This window comes from Vulpes lagopus, chromosome 3 (genome assembly GCF_018345385.1).
Source record: "Vulpes lagopus strain Blue_001 chromosome 3, ASM1834538v1, whole genome shotgun sequence".
Classification (NCBI taxonomy): domain Eukaryota; kingdom Metazoa; phylum Chordata; class Mammalia; order Carnivora; family Canidae; genus Vulpes; species Vulpes lagopus.
This window is the reverse complement of record NC_054826.1, coordinates 15587107-15605223: the sequence shown is the minus strand read 5'-3', so window position 1 is coordinate 15605223 and position 18117 is coordinate 15587107. Positions and strand designations below refer to the sequence as shown.

The 18117-nt window shown below is 48.1% G+C and overlaps 1 protein-coding gene across 1 annotated transcript in view; it reads right to left on the bottom strand.

Annotated features, from left to right (window-relative positions):
- Positions 1–18117, bottom strand: part of SPEF2 (sperm flagellar 2) — a 169895-nt gene that overhangs the window by 62241 nt on the left and 89537 nt on the right. Inside the window, exons 21-24 of the mRNA XM_041749489.1 lie at positions 14965–15113; positions 9923–10050; positions 9701–9839; positions 5540–5677 (exon numbers count right to left, since the gene is read on the bottom strand). Of these exons, the coding sequence (XP_041605423.1) occupies positions 5540–5677; positions 9701–9839; positions 9923–10050; positions 14965–15113 (554 nt within the window). The remainder of the gene's footprint in view (positions 1–5539; positions 5678–9700; positions 9840–9922; positions 10051–14964; positions 15114–18117) is intronic.

The following is an 18117-nucleotide window of genomic DNA, read 5'->3' as shown; positions in this document are numbered from 1 at the left end:
GCGGAGCCGCCGCCCGAGCCCCTCCGAGCTGTTCCCGGAGCCCCGCAGCCCCCTCCGCGGAGCCGCCGCCCGAGCCCCTCCGAGCTGTTCCCGGAGCCCCGCAGCCCCCTCCGCGGAGCCGCCGCCCGAGCCCCTCCGAGCTGTTCCCGGAGCCCCGCAGCCCCCTCCGCGGAGCCGCCGCCCGAGCCCCTCCGAGCTGTTCCCGGAGCCCCGCAGCCCCCTCCGCGGAGCCGCCGCCCGAGCCCCTCCGAGCTGTTCCCGGAGCCCCGCAGCCCCCTCCGCGGAGCCGCCGCCCGAGCCCCTCCGAGCTGTTCCCGGAGCCCCGCAGCCCCCTCCGCGGAGCCGCCGCCCGAGCCCCTCCGAGCTGTTCCCGGAGCCCCGCAGCCCCCTCCGCGGAGCCGCCGCCCGAGCCCCTCCGAGCTGTTCCCGGAGCCCCGCAGCCCCCTCCGCGGAGCCGCCGCCCGAGCCCCTCCGAGCTGTTCCCGGAGCCCCGCAGCCCCCTCCGCGGAGCCGCCGCCCGAGCCCCTCCGAGCTGTTCCCGGAGCCCCGCAGCCCCCTCCGCGGAGCCGCCGCCCGAGCCCCTCCGAGCTGTTCCCGGAGCCCCGCAGCCCCCTCCGCGGAGCCGCCGCCCGAGCCCCTCCGAGCTGTTCCCGGAGCCCCGCAGCCCCCTCCGCGGAGCCGCCGCCCGAGCCCCTCCGAGCTGTTCCCGGAGCCCCGCAGCCCCCTCCGCGGAGCCGCCGCCCGAGCCCCTCCGAGCTGTTCCCGGAGCCCCGCAGCCCCCTCCGCGGAGCCGCCGCCCGAGCCCCTCCGAGCTGTTCCCGGAGCCCCGCAGCCCCCTCCGCGGAGCCGCCGCCCGAGCCCCTCCGAGCTGTTCCCGGAGCCCCGCAGCCCCCTCCGCGGAGCCGCCGCCCGAGCCCCTCCGAGCTGTTCCCGGAGCCCCGCAGCCCCCTCCGCGGAGCCGCCGCCCGAGCCCCTCCGAGCTGTTCCCGGAGCCCCGCAGCCCCCTCCGCGGAGCCGCCGCCCGAGCCCCTCCGAGCTGTTCCCGGAGCCCCGCAGCCCCCTCCGCGGAGCCGCCGCCCGAGCCCCTCCGAGCTGTTCCCGGAGCCCCGCAGCCCCCTCCGCGGAGCCGCCGCCCGAGCCCCTCCGAGCTGTTCCCGGAGCCCCGCAGCCCCCTCCGCGGAGCCGCCGCCCGAGCCCCTCCGAGCTGTTCCCGGAGCCCCGCAGCCCCCTCCGCGGAGCCGCCGCCCGAGCCCCTCCGAGCTGTTCCCGGAGCCCCGCAGCCCCCTCCGCGGAGCCGCCGCCCGAGCCCCTCCGAGCTGTTCCCGGAGCCCCGCAGCCCCCTCCGCGGAGCCGCCGCCCGAGCCCCTCCGAGCTGTTCCCGGAGCCCCGCAGCCCCCTCCGCGGAGCCGCCGCCCGAGCCCCTCCGAGCTGTTCCCGGAGCCCCGCAGCCCCCTCCGCGGAGCCGCCGCCCGAGCCCCTCCGAGCTGTTCCCGGAGCCCCGCAGCCCCCTCCGCGGAGCCGCCGCCCGAGCCCCTCCGAGCTGTTCCCGGAGCCCCGCAGCCCCCTCCGCGGAGCCGCCGCCCGAGCCCCTCCGAGCTGTTCCCGGAGCCCCGCAGCCCCCTCCGCGGAGCCGCCGCCCGAGCCCCTCCGAGCTGTTCCCGGAGCCCCGCAGCCCCCTCCGCGGAGCCGCCGCCCGAGCCCCTCCGAGCTGTTCCCGGAGCCCCGCAGCCCCCTCCGCGGAGCCGCCGCCCGAGCCCCTCCGAGCTGTTCCCGGAGCCCCGCAGCCCCCTCCGCGGAGCCGCCGCCCGAGCCCCTCCGAGCTGTTCCCGGAGCCCCGCAGCCCCCTCCGCGGAGCCGCCGCCCGAGCCCCTCCGAGCTGTTCCCGGAGCCCCGCAGCCCCCTCCGCGGAGCCGCCGCCCGAGCCCCTCCGAGCTGTTCCCGGAGCCCCGCAGCCCCCTCCGCGGAGCCGCCGCCCGAGCCCCTCCGAGCTGTTCCCGGAGCCCCGCAGCCCCCTCCGCGGAGCCGCCGCCCGAGCCCCTCCGAGCTGTTCCCGGAGCCCCGCAGCCCCCTCCGCGGAGCCGCCGCCCGAGCCCCTCCGAGCTGTTCCCGGAGCCCCGCAGCCCCCTCCGCGGAGCCGCCGCCCGAGCCCCTCCGAGCTGTTCCCGGAGCCCCGCAGCCCCCTCCGCGGAGCCGCCGCCCGAGCCCCTCCGAGCTGTTCCCGGAGCCCCGCAGCCCCCTCCGCGGAGCCGCCGCCCGAGCCCCTCCGAGCTGTTCCCGGAGCCCCGCAGCCCCCTCCGCGGAGCCGCCGCCCGAGCCCCTCCGAGCTGTTCCCGGAGCCCCGCAGCCCCCTCCGCGGAGCCGCCGCCCGAGCCCCTCCGAGCTGTTCCCGGAGCCCCGCAGCCCCCTCCGCGGAGCCGCCGCCCGAGCCCCTCCGAGCTGTTCCCGGAGCCCCGCAGCCCCCTCCGCGGAGCCGCCGCCCGAGCCCCTCCGAGCTGTTCCCGGAGCCCCGCAGCCCCCTCCGCGGAGCCGCCGCCCGAGCCCCTCCGAGCTGTTCCCGGAGCCCCGCAGCCCCCTCCGCGGAGCCGCCGCCCGAGCCCCTCCGAGCTGTTCCCGGAGCCCCGCAGCCCCCTCCGCGGAGCCGCCGCCCGAGCCCCTCCGAGCTGTTCCCGGAGCCCCGCAGCCCCCTCCGCGGAGCCGCCGCCCGAGCCCCTCCGAGCTGTTCCCGGAGCCCCGCAGCCCCCTCCGCGGAGCCGCCGCCCGAGCCCCTCCGAGCTGTTCCCGGAGCCCCGCAGCCCCCTCCGCGGAGCCGCCGCCCGAGCCCCTCCGAGCTGTTCCCGGAGCCCCGCAGCCCCCTCCGCGGAGCCGCCGCCCGAGCCCCTCCGAGCTGTTCCCGGAGCCCCGCAGCCCCCTCCGCGGAGCCGCCGCCCGAGCCCCTCCGAGCTGTTCCCGGAGCCCCGCAGCCCCCTCCGCGGAGCCGCCGCCCGAGCCCCTCCGAGCTGTTCCCGGAGCCCCGCAGCCCCCTCCGCGGAGCCGCCGCCCGAGCCCCTCCGAGCTGTTCCCGGAGCCCCGCAGCCCCCTCCGCGGAGCCGCCGCCCGAGCCCCTCCGAGCTGTTCCCGGAGCCCCGCAGCCCCCTCCGCGGAGCCGCCGCCCGAGCCCCTCCGAGCTGTTCCCGGAGCCCCGCAGCCCCCTCCGCGGAGCCGCCGCCCGAGCCCCCCCCGAGCTGTTCCCGGAGCCCCGCAGCCCCCTCCGCGGAGCCGCCGCCCCAGCCCCTCCGAGCTGCTCCGGGTCCCGCCGAGCGCTGCAGCCCTTAGGGAGCTCGGCGCATCTTCCCGGGGCGCAGTTCCTCTGTTACTGTCCCCGGGAGCCCGAGGGCGTCCCCGCCTTTCTGGGGATCCTGCTCCAATTCCCCGCGAGCCCCTTTCCCCGGGAAGGTCGGTGCAGCTCCTGCTCCTCCGGGACGGGGCTCTCCTGTCCTGGGGACACTCGCCCCGGCCTCAGCCCGGCTCCTCGCGGGGCCCCTCCCCCTTGGAGGCCTTTTGTTCCTTTATCTCTTTTTCCCCGTCTTCCTACCTTGATAGAAGCGCGAACTCTTCTCACTGTAGCGTTCCAGCTGGTCTCTCTTTAAATCTCAGGCCGAATTCGTAGGTTTTCAGGATGATTGGATGGTTTTCTAGGTAATTTGCTGAGGACAGGTGACCTGGAGACCCTGCTCTGCCGCCATCTTGCCCCTCCCCTGGCTGGCTCACTTTAATCCTTTGTACAACCCACGCCTGGATCCCAGAGCTGGTATTCAGTGACGCTGCTCCTGGGTCTCAACTTTCTGCTGACCTTTCAGGCCTCCTGTGGTTCAATCTGCCCTTGCACCACAGGCTTATCCCTCTGAAGGTTGCAAGTATCAGCGTTCATGGGCATTGGCTGAATGAGCCTTTATCGAACACCTACTGTGCCCTAGCTTGGCTTGTCAGCTACACAGCCCTCTCTCCTGCCACATCGCCTCATGTAAGTCAATCATCAATCAGTTGAAGACTAAAACCGTACCCTTTTCCGTTCTCTACCCTCACTGCTATGCTCTTAGGAAAAAATATTCATGAAGACACAGCTTGACCAACATAGGCTTACTATTCCCCTCAGCTTGGCTGAATTTTAGACAGTCTTCTTCCTAACTCGACACTCCCGGCCATCCCTTTTCTAATTTACTTTAGAAAATTTGTCATTGTAAATCCTTGCTCTGTCCCTTCGAGTTGTCTTTTTTTTTTTTTTTTTAAGATTTTATTTATGAGAGAGAGAAAGCATGAACAGGGAGGGAGGGGCAAAGGGAGAGGGAGAAGCAGCCTCCCCACTGGCAGAGAGCCCAATGACATGGGGCTCCATCCCAGGATCCTAACCTGAGCCAAAGGCACTTAACTGACTGAGCCACCAGGTGCCCCTCAGATGTAAATCCTTTTTTTAAAAGGTTTTATTTATTTATTCATGAGAGACACGGGGGTGGGGGCAGAGACACAGGCAGAAGGGGAAGGAGAAGCAGGCTCCATGCAGGTAGCCTGATGTGGGACTCGATCCCCGGACTCCAGGATCACGCCCTTTGCCGAAGGCAGGTGCTCAGCCGCTGAGCCACCCAGGGATCCCCAGATGTAAATCTTTTTAAAAGCTTCTTGCCAGTTGTAGATCTCAAAACTGTCTTTCCGGAGTATCTGGGCACCATCTCTTTGAAATGTAAGCATCAAGGAACATAACACCCCTGTCCGCCAGTTCCTCTGGGAGGGGAGGAGCCTAACTTGCTCCTTGAGGGTATCTTGCTCCCAGGGGTAAAACTAGGTGAAGATAGGAAGGATCCTATTTGTACTACTGTTGACAATGGTCTTGGAATAAGAGCAATGTCTATCTTCTTATCTCATCTAGTGCAAATTTTATTTAACAGGCTGCAAATGAGGTTATTCTGGTGAATGGTGGTTTTTTTTTTTTTTTTTTTTTCAATCTGGACATAAACTTTTTTTCTGGAATCAAATGCCTGCTGCCATTGACCTAGCCCATGCTTTGTGGCAGAGATGCTTTCCTGGGCTTCTGCTGGCTACTTTGGGAGTCCATTGTGAGGGGCTGACAAGGCAACAACCAGTATGGACAGCATTTCTTCTGTCCCTCTCCACACTTCTAAGCCACCTGTGCAAAGCGGGTTGGTGGTTGCTTGGAATGCTCGTGTGTGTGTGTGTGTGTGTGTGTGTGTGTGTGTGTGTGTGTGTTTAATCAGGCTCCATGTCCAGCTTCACAGGGCCTTGAGACCAAGACCTGAGCTGAGGTCAAGAGCTAAACGCTTAACTGACGGAGCCACCCAGGCACCCAGGGATGCTTCCAGTTCTGGTGTTTGTTTGGCCCCGGACCAAAATGATTTATTTCAGCTAACTTTCTCAGCAAGTTGGAGCTCAGGCCAGGCAGAGTGCTGTGAGTAAAATGAGGCCTGAACAGGCCCTTCACACTCCCAAAGGGAGGGACAGGACACAGCTGTGGAGACAAGAGTCTGTGTTGTTGACAAGCCACTCTTACCTGCATTAGTGAGAAGAAATGGTTCATCGTTATTCCGATTGAGTCTTGCAACCAGCTCTCGTTAATGATATCCTGACGCTCCTGCTCTGCTTCTTCCTTCCGGGCATCACAGATGTCCCACAGGCGGTCTCTTAAATCCTGAACAGAAAGAACACAGTTATGCTTTAGAATACATGGCTCGAATTACCTCAGGGTAATGAAACTAGAATATTTTACCTGCCTTAAAAATGTCTCCAAAGAAAATTAGACCTAATGCACTCATGGATTTTATTCCTTCATTCAACAGATATTTATTTTGCTTCTTCTCTATGCCAGGCCCTTACTTTGTAAAACCAGCTCACCAAATCATATGCACAAATTCACTGCAGTTCACTTTATTTATAGGTGGCTATGTTTTATGTAGTATTCTAGTCCTTTCCCAGAAAATTTGTTTAGTTGAAGAAGTCCTGGGGTGTCTGTATGGCTCAGTTCGGTTAAGCATCTGACTCTTGATTTCAGCTCATGTCATGATCTCAGTGTCATGAGATCGAGCCCTGCATCAGGCTCTGCACTGGGTGTGGAGCCTGCTTAAGATTCTCCATCTCTCTGGCCACCCTCCACCCAATTCTCTCTAAAAAAAAATTAAGAAGTCCTTTCAGGGAATTTTTGTGGAAATGGCATATTGTTGGTGGATGAAATATGCAGCTGTATTTAATCCAAGGGCATAGGCTTATTCATTCACCATAAGTGGAACATGTCATTCACCAAGAAGTGCTGTCTGAACTTAATAGGATTGTCCAAAAATAAGCTTTCTACTAAAGAGCTAGCAGTAAAAAATATATATATATATATTTTAAAGATCCCAGCTCTGCCATTTAGATAACAAAACAATAGCTACCATGTACTGAGGTCTTTCCATGGGTGTCAGTGTGTCAGAATGGAAGTCACTGTACTTATATCAACTCATTTAATGCCTCGCAACAACTTGAGGTACTATTATAATGTTAATTTTGCAGATGAGTTATAGAGAGGTTATCTTCCTAAAGGCACACAAAAAGTTGGTGGTGGATCCAAGATAGGAGTCTGTGCTCTTGAGTAATATACACCACTATTTCAGGTCTTATATACTTTACCTCTTACCTCTCGTGTGTGCTACGTAGAATAAATTAGCTTACGTATTTAAAGTGCTTAGCACAGTATTTAGCATATGATAATTCCACAGTTAATAAAATCTATTATATCTTATAAGAATATAATATTATTTATAGCAATAAAATATCTCTTTAATAAAATATCCCATTAACGAAATATAGACAGTCAATTAAAATGTGACAGTTCTCACAATAATAATTTATTGAATGTTACTATGGGTTGGGCATTGTGGGTAAGTGCTTTACATGGATTACCTTGCTAGTCTCCACAATAACCAGGAGTAAATTCTGGTGAAAAAATTGATGCCCAGAGAGGTTAAGTCACTTGGCTATGGTTTCAGTGTGGGGTGGAGCCAGGAATCCTAATGCAAGCAGTTTCATTCAAGCATTTCCATTTCAGCCAGTGCCCACAGTGGGTTTTATTTCTGTGATATTGTGTTAATGGAACACTTAGCACTTTGGTTTGTTACCTTCAGGGAACTGGACATAAAAATGAAAGTATCACAACCATTTTTATAGTCATATGCTAAGTGCCAGCACAAAACATCATTATTTTAGAGCCGATCTTGATATCTCCATGGTCTTTCCACAGCTGCTCTGGCAGACATTCAGTGCATACTGGCTTGCGCTTACCAAGTATTTGTACATTTCTGAGAGCTAGAAGAGTTCTCTTTTTGTTCCTGCTTCACTCTGAGGCCTTGGCAAGTACTAGCAGCTCTGTGGCTCAGATTTCTGATGGTAGAGCGAGGACAATGCAATAGCAGAACCTCTCCATTAACTTCTCAGAATTGGAATGAAATAAGTCAAGAACAAGCACATTGACAAATCATAGAGAGGGTCGGGGATTATCCAGAGGCACAGCTGGTTTTCACACTTTATTTGGCAAGAACTAGGGAATTATTATATATCCCTGAATAATCAGAGTGGGTTGTTTTAAAGAAAAACTCATGGCTATTAATTGTGAAAGTCGTGCAGACAAAAATCATTAAAAATGATCACTTTTACAAAAGTTTTAAATGTTTTCTGCTGGGTCAAGAGCCCCAATTCAATTTATATAGGACTTACTAGAGTCTCATATAAAACAATAGGACACAAGAAGGTCAAAAGTCAAAACTTACATGAGACAAACACAAGAAGTAAAGCAAGGTTCACAGTATTGATATCAGATACAATAGAATTCAATACAAAAAAAGTACTTTGGGGCAAATATGGTTATTTTATACTCTACAGAGTATAGGAGACCATGAAGAGACAGCTTGTCATGCTTCTTCATGGGTCAAATAATGCTGCATCAGAGCTACAGTTAATTCAATGCCTGCTGGATTAATGCTCCAGCACCCAGATCATCTAAATCATTATAATACCTTCACTTAATTTCAGTAGCTTCGCAACTGGTTTCCCAGCCTGGTCTCCCTTTTATTCCACTATAGATAGATCCTTTTAAAAACCAGAAGCTAAGGCTTTAACTCTCATTCAGATCAATACCAATATCCTAATAATGACCTCAAGGCCTTAGATAATGTGATCTCTTATGATCTCTCTGACCTCATCACCATCCACCTGGCCTGCTCATTCTGTTCCTCTAGCCACCCCAGTCAACTTACTGTTCTTTAAACACACTATTCATCCTTCCACTTCAGTGCCTTTGGCTTTTCTTCCCTCTGTGCCTGATACACTCTTCCCCAAATATCTACACAGTTCATTCAATCACACCTGTTCTGAGTTTGCTCAAGCATCACGTTCTCAGTGGGCCTTTCCACAACCACCATATACAAAATGGTACATCAACATTCCTTTCCTGCCTACTTTCTTGTTCTTCACAAAGCTCTCATTACCAATGACACACACTCATGGTATATTCTATATACTCATTTGTTTATTGCTTATCCTCTGTCTTTTGGCTACCAGAATATAAACATCTTGAGGTCATAGACTTTTTGTTCACTGTTGAGTTCCAAGACACTTGAATAGTGCTAGGACCATGATAGATGCTCAATAAATATTTGTAGAGAAGATAAATGGCTCATGGGATAGGTTTTGGCACTTTTTTGTTATATAAATAAATATTAAGATTATAATCAGATTTGACTACCAGTAACCTATATTTTGGGAGTGGCAAGGGAAGGAATTCCTGTGACAGAAAGAGGGGCTCTGTAAATTTATACAGGAAAGACAAAAGGTAAGATATTGAAATCAGGCTTCTTGGGTTTGAGGAGTCCTTTCCTAAAGCATCAGAGTAATATATCCCATTTATGAATTTATGAAAATCTGCCTATTACGTGGCAGGCACTGTGCCTGCTGGAGATACAAAGATGTAAAAGATTTGCTACCTCCCCTCACAGGATCTATTCAATATTGGCAGGCTTTTAGGTTTTCCACGAAGTCCCCTCTTCCCTTCCTTGACATCATCTAACCATATGACTGCACTCAAGGTAGGCATGTGCTTAATACCAAGCATGGAGATAGTTACAATGCCAAACAAAGCTTTGGGATAGGAGTCTACAAAAGAGATCCCAAGAATACTCTTGCTTTACTGGACTTGGGTCCTTTCTCTGGAAGTATTGGCCAGCATGTTCTCATTCTGAACTCAAGTTTGGTCTCTCTCTCTGCCTTTCTCTGTGTGTCTCTCATAAATAAATAAATAAATCTTGAAAAAAAAATCCTGTTTAAAAAAAGTGAGGTGCCTGGATGGCTCAGTGGTTGAGCATCTCCCTTTCGGGTCAGGTTGTGGTCCCTGGTCCAGGGATCGAGTCTGCATTGGGCTCCCTGTGAGGAGGCTGCTTCTCCCTCTGCCTGTGTCTTGGCCTCTTTCCTGTGTCTCTCATGAATAAATAAATAAATCTAAAAAAAAATCCTGTTTGAACTCAAGTTTGGAAGAGCCATTGCTCTTGAAAGTTGGTAGATAAATGTTCAAACCATTTCCCTCCTCACCCTCACACCTCATGGAAGAAGAAAGGAATGAGTTAGGCTTCTGCAGTACAATATTCATGTGTGTGGAGACCCTGGTGCAGCAGGTTGCAGATTTCCTTACATTTACTCTTTGGTGTAGTTCAGACTTTGTTTCTTCATCATCCCACAGGTCATCAGGAAGAGCATTGAAATCAGCCTGCCATTGAGATACAAAATCTTGCTTGTGATCTGGACGCCATAGAAACTGCTGGAAATTTGTTCTGTAAGGCATTAAGAGAGTGAGATGGAGCTTACACAATATGCCTGTAGAGTACAAAATTCTCACTTTGGAAATTTTACTTACCTAACCTCGTATAAGTAAGCAACCACACTATGCTGTTCTTCTCTCAGATGCCTGAGTACTGTTTTGATGGAGTTTATGTAGGAATTTTCGATTAGTTCCCAGTAGGGCACTAAAAATGAAGGCATTTCCTGTTAAATGATAAAGCACAAAATTAATCATTTCAAAGTGATAATTCTCTTGAATAATTGAGTCAGAAGAGCAATACTCAGCAAGAAGATCAAGATGAAACCATCTAAAGCATTCTTTTTTTTTTTTTAAGATTTTATTTATTTATTCATGAGAGACACACACGCACACACACAGAGAGAGAGAGAGAGAGAGAGAGAGAGAGAGAGGCAGAGACACAGGCAGAGGGAGAAGCAGGCTCCATGCAGGGAGCCCGGGTCTCCAGGATCAGGCCCAGGGCTAAAGGCGGTGCTAAACCACTAAGCCAGGGGGCTGCCCTATCTAAAGCATTCTTTGTGAAACTTCTTGCTCTTCCTTCTCTCCCCTCCCCCAGCTAATTCCTAATTGAAATACTTCTTCATGTCTCGGTTCAGACAAATTTCTTTCAGAAATCCTTCTCTGATCAGAAGAGTGTTGAGGGCAGCCTGGGTGGCTCAGCAGTTTTGCCACCATCAGCCCAGGGCCTGGTCCTGGAGACCTGGGATCAAGTCCCACATCGGGCTCCTTGCATGGAGCCTGCTTCTCCCTCTGCCTGTGCCTCTGCCTCTCTCTCTCTCTCTCTCTCTGTGTCTCTCATGAATAATATATATATATATATATATATAGTTGAAGTGTTGAAGTGTTGAAGGCCATCCTCTAAAGTTCTGGAGTCCTATCTCAGTACCCTGCACTCAGCACTCTCTCCCATTATAGTAAGGATGACATTAACGGCAACTGCTCATTCATTTGTCCATATTCTCCTCTAGAATACCAGTCTCATAAAGAACAATGAGAACAATGCTGGTTTTAGTCACCACTCTATCATTTTTCTTAAAATCACTACAGTGTCTGGGACATAAAAGGTACTCAAATATTTATTGAATGAATAAATAGATGTCAGATTTTGCCTACGTTGGAAAACTGCCTGTCATGGACAATATCTAGCATTCATGTCATGGTGGTGATGAATCATTTCTCTGCATTTGCCCAAGTGGTTTTATCTTTGCTGTTTGCACCATGAAAGTTAGAAAATTTCTTTATATTATCTTTGATGATGCAAGATAAACAACCAAAACCAAGAAATAATTGAAATGAAATAAAACTAAAGACACATATTATATCCAATATAAATTCTCTGTACTAAATATTACCTTATTGGTTGTACATTTTTTTTAGTCATGATATTACACATGGGGCTTGGAGAGGTTATTTGGTTAATCTCCCTTCCACTAAGAAATACCAAATATTAAGGATAAGTTATCCCTCCACAGATCTCACTGAAACATTTCAGGGCAGGTCCTCTGGTGCCACACAACTATGTTACTGGAAATTTTTCCTGTGTGTTGAGCAGAAATTTGCCTTCCTTTCCACATATCAGCCCCTGGCTGTGCCCTTTGGAGAAGGGCACTACATTCATACAGTGTTCCTTATGACAGCATGTCAGATATTTCAAGACAGTAAGGAGGTAGGCTGGGATTCAGGATGAAACTCACTTGTTTGTGTAGTCCTGGCATCTAGTACAGCATTTGCACATAACGGGCCCTCAATAAATTTTACTATGTAGACACCCCTGAGCCCAGTTTAATCAGCAGTTAAATTTTTAGGAGACTGGCTGGCTCCATCTAGTTCTAAAGTCCTATGATTTAATGTCTAGACACACTTGAAGTACTCATTTATCTAACTTAAACATTTACAGTTTCTTTAATGTTCCTCTCCTGATATTGTTTTGTTGTTGTTGTTGTTTTAAGATTTTATTTATTTATTCATGAAAGACACAGAGAAAGAAGCAGAGACACAGGCAGAGGGAGAAGCAGGCTCTGTGCAGGGAGCCCGATGTGGGACTCGATCCCGGGACTCCAGGATCACGCCCTGAGCCAAAGGCAGACCCTCAACCACTTAACCACTGAGCCACCCAGGTGTCCCCCAACATTGTTTTTAACACCCTTCCCCCCACCCCAGTTCCTCCCTCTGGTTTCTACTTTTTCATGATCTCTCTCAAAAGATGCGGTACCCAGAATGGTGCTGAAGACCATTTTAAAGAAGCCCACTACTAAACCTCCCTCCTGGATGACTTTAATCCATTAATTCACACTCTGTGTTACCTCCTAGAAATAGACCTAATTAAAGTAATACTCTGCTCACAGATCTCATTCGTTTCTAAGAACTTCATGAGAAATTGTCAAATACTATTTTGAATTCAAGATACACCTCCCTGTTCCTTCTATTCAACCTTGCTGCCAAGGAAAAGGAATGGGCCAGTTCAGCAGGACTTAGTGAACCTGTGTGGGCTCTGGGGGAGCATTTTTGTCACTTACGTGTGCTCAGAAGTCATACTTCTAATAATTTTCTCTCAAATTTTGTCAGTCCTGGTCTGTATGTAACTAAATCCCATCAGCCTTTTATTAAACATTTGGATGTTTGCCTATATCTGGTCTTCTGGACCCATATCCTCAGTGATTTCTATGAGTTATTGATAATGCCATATCTATAGGTTCTTCTGGTCTCTGGGATGTAATTTTTTGAGTCTGGGCACTTAACTCACATGATGTGACTAGATGTTCAGATCTATACTTTCCAATTAAATAGTCTTCTTTTCATTGGATAAGACTGAGGATAATTGGAAATCAGTAGCCAAAGCAAATATGCTCCAAAGCTTCAGAAACTATAAACAAAGACCTCTCACTCTGTCTTCTTGGTCCTCTCTGCAACCTCTCTTGTGGCTGACAAAGAGACAAGGACCCAGGCTCCTCTGGAACTTGACTGCTGCCTCCACCCGGGAGAGCCAGATATGAAAGCAATCTCTCTCAATCTCTCAACCTTTCTCTCTCTCTCTCTCTCTCTCTCTTTCAATCTACCTTTCCCCCTTCCCCTCTATCTCCCCTCTCCCTTCCTCGATCTGTCCACATGCCTACTAAGGGAGGTAGATATGGGGTCCTTGAAAGGCCTGCAACTAGGGTTACCAGATAAAGTATAGGGGGCCCACTTAAAGCCATTGTTAATCTGAAATTAAAATTTAACTGGGCATCTGTCTTGCTTCTTCTTTGGCAGGTAAGCTCTGTAGCTGCCAAAGTGTGAGAAGCTTAGGGTGGGAAAAGGACTAGAGTGGATTATGTGGCTGCTTTGTGCTGCATTTCTGCCTCTTGTCCCTCTAGACCAAGTCCTATACTTCATTCTTCATGCTACTCAGTGCCCTGGAAGGCTGACTTATGTGAACTACTTCAGGAAACAGCCCTGCCTTCCACCTTCTGGGAAAGAGATGGGAGAACAGAAAGATATGAGGTCTGGTTCTGAATCCCCTGGCTCTTCTCGGCCGCACCACTGTGGGTGGATACATCCCTCTGCTGAAGGCCTCAGCTCCTGTCAGATAGCACTCTCCACTGAAGTCCCCTCAAGTTCTGCTCCCTTTCCTCACTTTCTCAGTCCTATAGGCCATATGGCTCCTGGCTATCCCTTGTTTGGGGGTAATAATTGAATCCTTATATTTTCCCTTATTTTTTATCCTTTATTAAACTCTCCTTAAATTATTATCTGCTTTCTGCCAGAATCCTGACTGCTAGAAGGTCTACATGGGAGCCGATGTCGATGTCGTATCTCAGTGGTAATGTTTACTTTTTTACATCTGTCCTCTATTCCTTCTTGTCCTCTATAAATTTATTTCTCTCATGAGCTTCAAGGTTTGGAGTTAAGGATTGCATTTCAATTTTTTTGTCTCTCACTCTCCAGCCCTGCCAGATAATACCATTTTAATTTTATTTTTGTCCCAACAACCATTTCTATATCTTGATTCTATGACAAATTTTTTAATGTATTTATTTCAAAAAGTAGCTTCTGTTTGGCTGAGTGATATTATACATATCTACAATTATATCATTTAATATTATCACCTCCAAATATTTTCTAACTTCCTTATCAATGCTAATTAATTAAATCATTAGAGTTCCACCAAGAATCTACATTGTGTTTGATTCTGTATTGAATAGAGCTAATTATCCCACATGTTCCCAACCTTCTCGCAAAGAGTTTATAATCTATTTGGGGAGATAAAACATGTCCCTAGGAAATATCAATAATAACGGCAACACCACAACCACTGAAATTCATCATGGGGTCTCAGATATCTGGCACAGGCAGTCAGTGTTCAGAGTTCATAAGAGGAAGAATTCACTGAGAACTGCAATGAAGAAAAGAGGGGCTGCATCTTTTACAGAGCTCTTTGAAAAAAAAATGTGAAAGTCCATTCTTGATTTTTTTCTTAAGATGATTTATCTATTGAAGCAACCAGATTTGTCTAGGTGGAACTGGGCTTTGTGGTTGTCAGAGAACAAAGAACTGAATGGAGCTTCCAGGGCTCACCTGGGGCATCTCCTCACCCTATACTGGCATACCTATTTAAAGTTCTCAGGCCAGACAGTGCCCTGTTCTTTTGTTAGTTTAGTTAGCTTCAAAAAATTTCTTCTATTTCTCAAAAGTGAGAGGTTAAACTTCATTTGAAAGCATTATAATGTGGGCATGAGAACATGGATGGAGGGCTATAATTTGCTAGATATGTGTTCTGAGGAAGTCATTCTTCCAAGAAACTGCATCTCTGCTTGTCCTTAGGGAGAAAATTGGTCCTCACAGAACCCATTTGTTCTCCTGCTTTCAGCACTTAATAGCCGTTCAAAGCATGACTCAGAAACTCGAAGGAGTAGGGAAGAGGATACAATGCGATTGAATGTGTAGTCTCAAAAATTCACCTTGGCTTTTTGATGAAGATACATATCACCAGCTATGAAAGGCCTTCTGGGTAGTGCAAATAAAGGTATGAATCTTACTAAAAAAGAGAGAGAGAGAGAGAGAGAGAGAGAGAGAGGGAGAGAAAGACTAGTTTCTACTAGCTTAAATCTGAACCGTCATACCTCAGGAATTGGTTCATTCACGTAGACCCATTCTTCTGATCCTGGCTTGGGTGGTGGTGGCACTATGGGAACAGGTGACATGTCTGTAGAATCAGCAGGTGATTTCTTTAGTGGTCCTTTCCCTCCTGGTGATTTTCCTTTAGGAGAACCTTAAATATGCATATTAAATCATTCTGTTACAAGTAGGTGAATAGAACCAGATTCTGGTTGATGAATAAAGCTAGAATTACCATGGACTTAAGGCAATTCATTAAGCAATTTTGGGAAGACTTACCAAATCAGAAATCAAAAACTCTATTCTCTACAGCTTCCAAATTAACCAGTAGTACCAGTAACAGGCTTTTTTTTTAAAAGCTACTTAGTTTCTTTTGTCCAGTTGGCTATGAAAAGCAACTTGATATTTTATTTTTGTCTCTGTCCTTGCTTCTTTTTTTTTTTTTTTCTGTCCTTGCTTCTAAAATGAACAGTTTAGACTGTAAAGTGCATTTCATTTACTACTGCAAATACTAGTAAATTAAATTCTCATCCTGAATGAGAAAGAGAGTAAGTGTACTATGAGCAGTGCTCTTGATAGTTGTTTTTGCTTTTGTTTTTGTTTTGAAGCTCAGGATAGGAGCAGGGAAGAAGGAAGTTACTATAAGAGTCAGTCAGAGTTAATAAAGAATGCAAGGAAGGAGATAGGGTATTGCAGCTCCTGAATATTCCAACATTCCCTGAATGAGAAACAGGGTTTCTGAGTGGGAAACTATATTTCTTGCTACACTCAGGGAGTATGGATGAAGGTACTTGCTGTGCCATAAGCCTGGATGAACTAAGGCATGAGAGAGAGAGAGAGAGAGAGAGAGAAGGGAGCAAAGAGGAAGAGAGAAAAGGGAGAAAGAGGAAATAGAGGAGGAAAAAGAGGAGCAAGAGAAAGAATACTAATGTTCAGTTGAGAATCCAAAAAGAACATATGCTTCACTTCCCCTGAGAGCATCAGGAAGGGAATCTAGACCAGTTGGGTGGCATGGCACTCTTATGGTCTGAAAGATCCTGTGATTGATGAAAGTAGCTTAACTCAGAAAGCCTAATATGTCCTAACAGGATCAAGGTTATTAAGGTTTAGAAATTCATTCAGTTTAAATTACACTTACCTTCAGAATAATTATTGAGATTTTAGATGCAGTTTATAGATGCCTATAGATGTGGGAACACTTTATTTCCCAAACTATATTTCCTTAATGAGTATTATTTAATGATAATGATATTTAGAAAAGTAAATATACCTTACATTTTCATGCTATTCAAAAATATATAGACTATAAGTAGAGAGGAATTTGTCATTATGTCTTATGTCACCCCTAAATAGGTGACTTCTACTTATACATTTAAAAATAGTATCCATTACCTACAGGTCTCAAGTTGTACCTAGATATTTTTATATTTAGAAAAATTTAAGAAAATCTTTGTTCAGGCAATAACTAGCAGTGTTCATAATTTGATATATATTTCAATATGGTGATTTTCCATTATTTGACCTGTATCTTCAGTGAAATAAAAATGATAACACTATGGCCACTTTAAGATGAATTTCTCTAAGAAGAATTCCTAAGAAATTTGCAATTATAAGTATAGGACTGGAATGAGTTTCTTCTTTCTTCTTTTCTTACATATCATGATCATTCAGTGAAAACTAAGAGCCGGGTAGTATTTTTGGACCATTGCACTTTGATTCCATTTAACTTTTATCTATTTTTTTAACAATGGAAATACTAAGGAGGAAAAATTTTAATGAATAAAAATATGTCTATGCCATAGAGAATGAATATAGCTGTCATTTTTGAACAAAATCTGCCAGCATCTTAACAAGGGGCATCTCTTCCTCAATATCACTCACCCGACCACATGGAAGCTTCAGTTTTTAATGAGAGACTGGCTTTTGCTTGAAAGCTGGATCATTTAGTCCTCAGTGTAGCCATTCAATGTTGAAATGGAAATAGTTCATATATATGTTTTTTTCTAAGTTGTAATCTAATTTAAATATTTTGGGGATGAGGCATATAAATAATACATTAGAAATAATTGAATGTTTCTGATATTCCAATGGCGATAGTAGAGCAGTAATCCTTGGGCTCCAGTTTAATAGTTCTCCAATTTAGAATTCCCTAGAGAGCCTATTAAAACACAAATTGCTGGTCCCCTACAGGAGTTCTAGATTCAGTAGATCTGGGGTGGGGCCAAGTATTTGTGTTTTTAGGAAGTTCTCAGGTGATTTGGATGCTATTGGTCCAGGGACCATACTTAAAGAGCCACTGCTCTGATGGATGCAGCCAGGTATCTCAATTTTATTAGCCTTTTATTTTTTTTCCTCTGTTTTTCCATGCCCTTCCAGTTAAATGTCACTAATGTTTATAACACTGACATTTCATTTATTGCTAAGTGTCCTGGTAGCCCTTACAACAATAAGTCAAGTCAGAAGGCAAGCACTGGAACAATGCCAATGCCAACATATGAGCAGCCCAGTGGAACAAAAGACAAAATTATTCCCCAATGTTTGTTCCATAAAACTCTAGCTCCAGCGCAAACTGCTCCAAGAGAGAATTCTGCAGCCAAAATATTTTGGGATATTACATACTGTATCTCCCACTCCCTTAGAGGTGCATATTGATATTTTTTTAATTAAAGACTTTTTAACTTGGCATAACTCAGTATTTTCTGCAATTAGTTGATCATGGAAAACTTTCTTCATTTTGCCCCTAATTAACAACTGATAGGTAAGGTCATAGTGTTGAAGAGCTGTTGTTTTATGAAGCAATAACCTGGGACAATGGCATATGGGTTGAAGAGAATAAGAAATGCTTTAAGAACACCAAAATACACTTGGCAATGGCATTTCAATGTCAAGATTTGGGGAGAAAATAGATCTATTATGCAGAGAAGAATAGGACTGAGTCGAAGATGTCAACAGCAGGAAATAAGGATAAATTTGAAGAATGGATATAGCTCCTTAAACCATAAGAGTTGGCTTCTACATCAGGACTACAAATTCACCTATTTCAAATATCATTAAACACAACAGAAATTCAGTAAAATAAAAGCAAAAAAATGTTTGAAAGTTTTTAGTTAATTAAATTGAGCTAACTGCAGCTAACTGACTCAGGTTAACTAACTGGT